Source organism: Myotis brandtii, unplaced genomic scaffold (genome assembly GCF_000412655.1).
Source record: "Myotis brandtii unplaced genomic scaffold, ASM41265v1 scaffold399, whole genome shotgun sequence".
NCBI lineage: Eukaryota > Metazoa > Chordata > Mammalia > Chiroptera > Vespertilionidae > Myotis > Myotis brandtii.
In genome coordinates this window covers 4,188,346-4,197,547 of record NW_005365325.1, presented here as the reverse complement: position 1 = coordinate 4,197,547, position 9,202 = coordinate 4,188,346, and the positions used below count along the sequence as shown (strand labels likewise).

Sequence of the window (9,202 nt, the reverse complement as noted above, 5' to 3'; positions counted from 1 at the left end):
AAGCACTCTGAAAGTGTTTTTACTCTTAATGTGGTGTACAGGGAGATATTAGAATAAGTTTAATCACTTTATCAGTCATTGTTTGCATCACTGTTGTTTTCATATCATGTTTTTGTTGTTTTCATATCATGTTTTTGTCATTTTTATATCATGCCTCTGTTGTTGTTATATCCTTTTGTTACTGTTTATTTATTAATAAATTTATATATGATTTTCATATACATTTTACTAATTTCCTTTCATCTCTCACATTTCTATTATAGAGAAAGAGCAAATAGCAATATTAAAATATCTCTGCTAATTAATTCCCTTTTAAAAAAATGTATTTTATTGATTTTTTACAGAGAGGAAGGGAGAGGGATAGAGATTTAGAAACATTGATGAGAGAGAAACATCGATCAGCTGCTTCCTGCACACTCCCCACTGGGGATGTGCCCGCAACCAAGGTACATGCCCTTGACCAGAATCGAACCTGGGACCCTTGAGTCTGCAGGCCGATGCTCTATCCACTGAGCCAAACCGGTTAGGGCAATTAATTCCCTTTTAATGTGCACGCATTTCGTGCACCGGGCTACTAGTACCTATATAAAGTACAAATCCCTATGAAAGGAAAAATGAAATGTTGAAAGAAGAGATCTCTTCTACACTCATGACCTTTGATCTTTTTACTCTGCATAGTTTTGCCTTTTCCAGAATGTCATATAGTGAAATCACAGTGCATGGCCTTTTCAGGTAGCATTTTTCACAGAGTTATATACATTTACATTTCCTTCATGTCTTTTCATGGTTTTATAGCTCCTTTCTTTTTAGTGTGGAATACTATTCTATTGTCTTGGAGGCAGGAGGAAAGGGAAGGGATAGAAAGATTAAGGAAACAGGAGAGAGATGAGATAAAAAAAATTAAAGTCCTTTGGGTAAGGGTGGAAGGGACGATCTAGTAATAATTATAATATCAAGTATAATACAAGGGAAATCAAGATTTCTGAATTATATTTTAAAGTCAATTTTCTACAACTATTTCTTGTCAAAGATATTTTTGCAAAAGGTTTATCTTTACTTATGTTTCTAATTCTAAAAGTAATGGCATTGATTTTCAATGGTTGAGTAAATTAGGACTCAATGAATTATCCCAATGTTAGTGTGTAAAAATCAGCCTGCTGTGACAAATGCAGTTTGAGTGAACAAAAACATATCTCTATAAAAAGCATTTTAACATTATATCATACAAATGATTGCCTTAAGGTTTCAATTTAAAATATTTTAATACTGTTTGTATTGAGTTCCTATTGCTGCTTTACGAATTACCACCCATTTAGCAGCTTAAAACAAAAGCCACTTATTAACACATAGTTCACTTTCTCACAAGACTTACATCAGTGTGTTAGCCTGTATTCTCACCTGGAGCTCCAGGTATTCTCAAGCTTATGTGGTTGTGGTAGGATCTGATTCCTTGTGGTTGTACAACTGAGGTTCCCATTTCCTTGCTGGCTCTCAGCCAGGGACTGTTCTCGGCACCTAGAGCCCATTCTCCTTCCTTTTCACATGGCTCCCCACCTCCATTTTCAAAACCAATGATGGAGAATCTTCATTGTGTCCCTCTCCTATTTTGAATCTTTCTTGCCAGGAAGAGTTCAGTTCCTTTTAGGGGCTCATCTGCCATGGAGGATCATCTATTTTCCTTAACAGCAAATGTGACATATAACAAACCCAATTATGAGAATGAATATCCCATCCTATTCACATGTCCCCAGGATTGTACGGGACAAGGACAGCCACAGAGGACACGGATCTTGGAGAACTTGTTAGAATTCTGCCAGCCACACTATTAAAAAACAGCAGCATCATGAAGAAGTGTACAGCCCTTCTAAGCAAACAGACTTAGAAAGAAACTTACCTCTATGATGACAAAATAGAATCTAAGTATATATTTAGTTTAAAGCTTATTACTTTTACTGATGACTAAAAGTTTTGTAAATACAGTTATTTGAACTACCAAACTGAGCATTTGCATTATCATAAACATTTGTTTTCTGTCAAAGTTTCTACTATTAAAAGCTATGGCCTTTGGTGGCAATTTAACTTTAATCAATATTATTGAAAGTATTTAGGGCTTGTGACAGGCAGAAAGGGGACACTGAAGTGGTGAAATGTCTGCAAGGTTGGATTTTTAGCTAAAAAATGGGAGTATTTCTTAGTGAACAGTCCTCATTTTTTAAATTTATATTTAATAGAGCTAAGCATAGAGCCTGGCACTGAATAGGTCTCATACCCTTATTAAATTGTATGTTGATGTGAACAGTTGTTAGATAGTCATATCATGAACAGATATGATGCATATTTGAAGGCCACATAAATAAATAGGTACATGATCTGTACCTGTCAGCGTAGGTTCTTTGTTATCCAAATACATTCCCAGAATATATCAGCAATTTGTCTTTATCTTAGACTTAATACCACGAGCAACCTCATTTTATTTTATTTTAGTTATCTGCCACCAACTTGCCAGAGTGACTTTATAGAAACAATTTTTAAATTTCCTCCTCTCTCAAGAGTGAATGCTCTACCTCTTAGGAATTTTGGATGTAATTCCTATATAATAAAGAGGTAATATGCTAATTAATCCTCACACCCTCACAAGATGGCTGCCTAGTAGGTGGAGCTGTTGATGCTGACTAGCACAGAAACCAACCAATCAGAACCTAATCTGGGTGAACTGTGAAGGCAGAAACCAAGGTGGAGGCTGAGGAGGGGTTTTAAGGGCAAAAGCTGTTTTGTGTAAGGTGTAAGAAAGCAGTTCAATTTTTTAATGACTGGTTTGGCAGTATAGTGCATATGACTGGCTATCAGTCCAAATATAGGGATTATGTTGTTTTGTCTACCAAGAGCATCTCCACCTGCTGAAAAAGGCTTTTGCCCCCCATTTTCAACACTTCAGTGTCCTCTTTCTGCCTCATATCCTTGGGGTTAGGGGCAATCAGGCAGGCAGGCAGAGGCAATTAGGGGCAATCAGGCATACAGGCAGGTGAGCAGTTAGGAGCCAGCACCAGATTGTGGTGAGACAGGCAGGTGAGCAGTTAGGAGCCAGCAGTCCCAGATTGTGAGAGGGATATCCAATTGGAGAGGGTGCAGGCTGGGCAATCCTATCCTATATAATCTATCTATACTAATAAAAGGGTAATATGCTAATTAGACCGGGTCAACCAACCATCTTCCAGATGTCCAACTTTCTTCCGGACAAAACCATGGTGGTGGGGGCCAAGGCAGAGGCAGTTAGGGGTGATCAGGCTGGAAGGGGGCTAGGGGAAATCAGGCCGGCAGTGGAGGGCAGTTGGGGGCAACCAGGCCAGCAGGGGAGGGGAGTTGGGGACAAGATCAGGCTGGCAGGGGAGGGCAATTAGGGGCAATCAGGCAGGCAGAGGCAGTTAGGGGCAATCAGGTCGGCAGGGGAGAGCACTTAGGGGCAATATCAGGCTGGGAGGCAGAGGGGTTAGGGGCAATCAGGCAGACAGGCAGGTGAGCAGTTAGGAGCCAGCAGTCCCAGATTGTGAGAGGGATATCCAATTGGAGAGGGTGCAGGCTGGGCTGAGGGAACCCCCACACACACACACACACACCATGCACGAATTTCATGCACTGGGCCACTAATAATTAAATAATAATGTGAAGTGTGAGGGCAGTTGGTGTTTTGTTCCTTCAGAAAAGCCTGCTTTCCCCAGAGCCACACAGAATAGTGCCAGATTGGGAGCTTTTGATTGCAAGGGAGAAAGTAATGTTTCTCCATGCCAACCCCTTTCCTTCACCAAACCCTGCTCAGTAGCTACAAGAAAGTGAAACTCCTTTTTTTTTTAATAAAGGTATAAAAAAAGAGAAATTATGTTGAGGGAATTATTAAAAAAGATAGTTCATGCTGCTTGAAAAGATCTATATCTAATATTAAGACATACAAAATTAGAAATGTTCTTGCTCTGTTTGCAGTTAGCTTGACATTTTACTCATTGGTGATAGAGTTAATGCAGAAACATCCTTCTAAAGCACCCCTTCAGGTGCATTAGATTATTTCACATTTAAAGGTTGATTGGAATAAATTAATAACCAGTGCTAAGCCATCTATTCATGATGCTAATTTGATTCCTCATGTAGCACCTCTTCCAGAATCATTCTGGCTTAGTAATTGCTTTCTTATCTCCACTATCTCATGCTTACATACAAGTTATAAAGAATGTACTCAAAATAAGTTATATCCATTCATTTATTGAACATTTATCAATTAGTATCTTCTCATTCTTTACTTTTATTTAAAATAAACATATGCCAAGTATGGAAGGCCCTTGGAAATTGTACTCAGTGAAAGTATTTTTTACTGCTTTTCCCATGGCGATTTACAAAATACCTCAATAAGCTATGAGAGAGAAAAAAAATCATGGTCCAAATTTTTGGACATTCAGATTACTTTTTTCAACTTGTATATGTTTAGCAACTACATGCATATTAAATTGTCTCACAAGTTTTCTAGTAAGAAACCTAGAACAAACTTGACCATTGGATACACCCCGCAAACACACACACACACACACACACACACACCTACCTCTTTTTTTCATAATACTGTACTCTTTGGAACAAACTTTGGCAAATGCTAGTCTGTGACAGTGCCTGCCCTATGCCATCAGTGGTGAGGCTGCCTTCTACATCAGAGTGTTAACCCAATGAATGTCTCATTGCTTTTGAATAATCCTGTTTAAAAATGTTGCTACTATAAATCGGAAATATTGTTCTGGCAAACTTGTGAAATTAGCCATATCTAAAATAGAGGGCTTTGTGAATAGATGAATATAAAATTTTACAGTTTCATTTTAAGAGCTATATGATTTTAAATTAAACCAATAAATTTCTTCCATACTTTAGAGTTTTTAAGATTGGTATGTTTCTTGAGAAGTTCCATCTAATTGAAATTCAAATGAACAATGCTAACCAAATGGAGTCCCCCTGTGTCTAACCTGGCAGTTGTGTCTAAATGGGAACAGATAGCAGTTCTTCCTTTATGTTCAGCTCCTCCAATCACATGGAGGAGAAGCCCTGGGGGATTCACTACTCACAAGGTGACAAACTTTTTCTTAGCTCTGTGGTCCTCAGATACAGTAGGAGCTTCAGAAAATAACTGTCTAGATTTAATTTTTAAAGCAAAATATGAATGTGAATAATATATAATACCAAAGTAGTCAATTATTAATAGACTTATTTTAGACTATTGAACCACATCTAAGAATCTTGATGACTAGTGGCCTAAAAGAGGTATCTGATTCTTTGTTAATGATATGAGCAAAATATTCAGAACAATGGGATCCAATTTTGAGATTTCTGAAGAATTAGGCCAAGGTACACATTTTTATTAAAAGCTCCTTTGAGAAATTGGATGCACACCTGACTCAGCTTTAAAAACTCTTGTCTAGATCAAAGACACTCAACTTCTTATGCTCTCTTGATATGGGAAAAAGTAGACTGAAAGGTTAGAGTAAGTCTGCAAATTTGACAGCTTTGTAAGGTAATGGACTTGTATGATTTATACTCCTTCCCCTCCCCCGCCAGGATTTCTGTAGTACCGAGCAAATGGTAATTACTCAATAAAATATGCTCAAAGAATCAGTGAATGAATTAATGAGTGACTTGTGAGCAAGAAAGAGAGGAACTTGACAAAGTATCCAACAAGAATAATTTAGATTCCTAATTGGCTCCTAATTTTTCTCATTGGGGATTCTGGATTTTGATAATGATTAACATAAGAAAATGCACTAACTCATATCATGATTATTCCTTGTATATAATTCATTGTTAGATTTTTACTTAAGATTGTATGCATTAAGAAGTGCTTTTCATATAAATTACTTTTAAATTCATGACAATGATACATGTATCGACAAGAGGACAATGTTCTTTTCTCTCAAATCAAATTGTCCCATAATATCACCTGCTCTGACTCTCAGTAATGGTGCCTGTCCTGCTGTTCTTTGCAGCCAGCCGTTGCAAATGCTGATATCATGTTTATTAAAATTCACATTCCATGGGACACATTGTGCAAGTATGCAGAGAGGCTGAATATCAGGATGCCCTTCAGGTACTTTCCAATTTTATTTCATCTCTCTAAGTGTATATTAGGATTGGTCATTTTGCAAAACCTTAGGGCAATAAATGTAACCATTTCGTCAAGGGAAATGCTTTTTCTTCCAAAGGTTGGATAATCTTGGACACTTTTTCTATTTTCTGGTATCTTTATCTAATGTGGTAAACTTTCTGCTTCCTTAGATACTTTATATCATTGCTAGGTGGATTTGCCTAGAGGGAGAGAAAAACAGTCGTTTTCAAATTTTAACTGATAACATAATTCCCAAGATCAATCTCACTTCTTATTTCATGTGAGGAGATAGAACTCTTATTGTTTTTGTGGAAGGAAGGCAGTGTAAAATGTACCATCCTTATGTATACAAATGCAGTGTTCTCTGGATATTGGTTAGCAAGAATCATCCCTTAGGTGCAATTCTATCAGATGGTTTCTTAGCTCTGCCCTCAGTAACAATGGAAAATAGTAATAAGATGCCTGCTCAGTTCAAAGATTTTTCAGTCCTTCCTATAGGTTAGCAAATAGTGAACAGACATATTTTCTGATATTGTATATCTTGTATTATATGCAGAATGTTTCACCTTCCTTCATCATTTCTCAAAATAAAATTCAACAATGTTCCTACTATGCACAAAGTGTTAACTCAGATTGAAGATATGAATATTTACATTTATTTGGAGCTCAATGTGCTTTCTTAGCTGCTAAGAATGTTTTAAAAGGTTCACAGTAACAAGGTACCATTAAAACAGGCATCTAGATAATAAAAATGAAAGAACAGTAAGGGTGCAAGTCATAAATATGGAGATATTTCTCACACCTGATAACATGAAAGAGGCCAACTCTGTTAAGAGTGCTGACATCCTTAAGACCTATGCTATTCACTTTTTTAAAAATGATATTAATTTTTTATTTTCTGGTAACGGTGCATTTAAAAGAAGAGTTCTGATAAATCTGAAGAAAGAAATATAAAAACCATAAAACCTATGCAGTTTACCATCTCTTTTTCTTGATGTTGTCTGAAATTTTCATCTTTTTTTAAAATATATTTTTAATGATTTCAGAGAGGAAGGGAGAGAGAGAAAGAGAGAGAAACATCAATGATGAGAGAGAATCATTGACTGGCTGCCTCCTTCATGCCTCCCACTGGGGATCGAACACACAACCCAGGCATGTACCCTGAACAGGAATAGAACCATGACCTCTTGGTTCATAGGTTGATGCTCAACCACTGAGCCACAATGGCTAGGCAAGTGTTCTCACATTTAAGAACATATACTAGTATACTGTCTTAAAATTAAAATATACAAGAATAACAATGAACTTAAATAGAAAAAATACATATATCTTTTTAAGGATTTATGCATAAAAATGTTAGCTATGTTTGGCTAATCTATGTATTTATTCAGTGTTGAAATGTACATATTACATTCCACAAAGAAAAGCTGCAAATTTATTTAGGAAAATGATATCAGAATTATAAACCTATCTGCAAATTTTTCAGCTAACTTATTGAATAAACATGAATTTTGAGAAATTTATCTAATTTTCAGCTTGAATGTGTGTACAGAATTGTATGTACTATATTTTCTAGCTAATTCTTTACTTGATTATTTGTCCAAAGTAAATATGGCCTACATATTGGACCTAATGTTTTAAAACTAACCAAGAATATTTCAGAGAATTAAAATAATCTACATTTCCCAGTTTTTATTCTATGAGGAAGGACTTAATCTGTCTCCTCTATAGTCTAGAAATATCAAGTCCTGATTTCATTATTTTTCTCTTGATTCAGAGGTGTTTCCTATTCATTCTTAGCTCACTTTCACATTAAAAGTTTCAAACATATTTTAGGATGATTCAGTCAACCTGTAGCTTCTCAGGGTGAGTTCCCAGATGGGGTCAACCTTACATTTTTCCTCAAGCTTCTCCTCCCACAAATATTTTAAATATAGAAAATTTGGGGGAATACTTAAAAATTATTAAGAACAATCTTTTCTTTCTAGATGGAAGAACAATCTTCCTTTTTAATAACAATTAGGATTAAATTCTGATCACTTTTTGAATGCAAAAGATACTTTACTCAAAAAATAAAATTACACAAACATACAGGAAGCCCAATATGTAGAATAGATCAAAGTGGAGTAGTTCTGCTTGACAGGAGAAGGGGATCCTGGGTCCCAGCCATGTGACTGCCCTCCTCACTCGGCCCCACAGTCATCTCCACATGTGGCCACCTGGCTCTGTGAAACACTGGTTGGAAACAGTATTGATATAATTATTTATGGTTAATTTTGAGTGGTTGTTGTAATAGGTGGGTCGATAGGTAGATAAATGCTGCCCTGATGCAAGGTGGAAATTAGCAGACTCTTTTCAAAGGAAAAAATAAAGTTCTGTACCCAAATAGTACAGTCAATAAATGATCCTCAACTTGCAATTTATACTCCAGTGATTACCAAATTAGTCGCAGTTACTGAACCTTAACATCATTTGATCTTGCTCCCATAACCATTTCATATGCGGGCCAGAATGCCGTGCCCCCAGTACTCACTCAGAGGACTATTCCCACTCATGCTTCAAGATTCCACACAGACAACACATCCTCCGGGAAGCCTTCCCTGTCTCCTTTCTCCTCCATCTACAGAAACCGATTGGGATCCCTTCCTGGGAACGTCCACAGCACTCTGTTATCCTGCAGGGTCACATTTCATTGTAACTACCACTTGTCTCCTCAGTGGTAAAGGAAGCTCTTTGAGGGAAAGACCCTCCTTATTTTCCAAATCTTTAAACGTTATACCTTATTACTCCTTGCAAAATCAGAAATATTCATTACATATATGTTTGTATAAATGGATGAATGGATGGATGACTTCATATAACAAATGATCCAGTTAATATGCATTGTGTAGCAGAAGCGAAACCTTTAAAAAATAGAATTAAAAATCAGAATTCTAAAGTGATTTATTGATTTATAAAAGTGATTTTGTTATTAGTAATTTAGATTCTGAAATTAAAACAATGTAAATTCAGAATTATTTCTACTTTTATTTTATTTTTTTAAATATATTTTATTGATTTTTTACAGAGAGG

General features: G+C 36.3%; 1 protein-coding gene across 3 annotated transcripts in view; it reads left to right on the top strand.

Annotated features, from left to right (window-relative positions):
• Positions 1–9,202, top strand: part of ANO3 (anoctamin 3) — a 285,060-nt gene that overhangs the window by 155,208 nt on the left and 120,650 nt on the right. For all 3 annotated transcript variants that reach the window (XM_014545226.1, XM_014545227.1, XM_005873091.2), the window contains one exon: positions 6,012–6,112. In XM_014545226.1, coding sequence (XP_014400712.1) covers positions 6,012–6,112 — 101 coding nt within the window. The remainder of the gene's footprint in view (positions 1–6,011; positions 6,113–9,202) is intronic.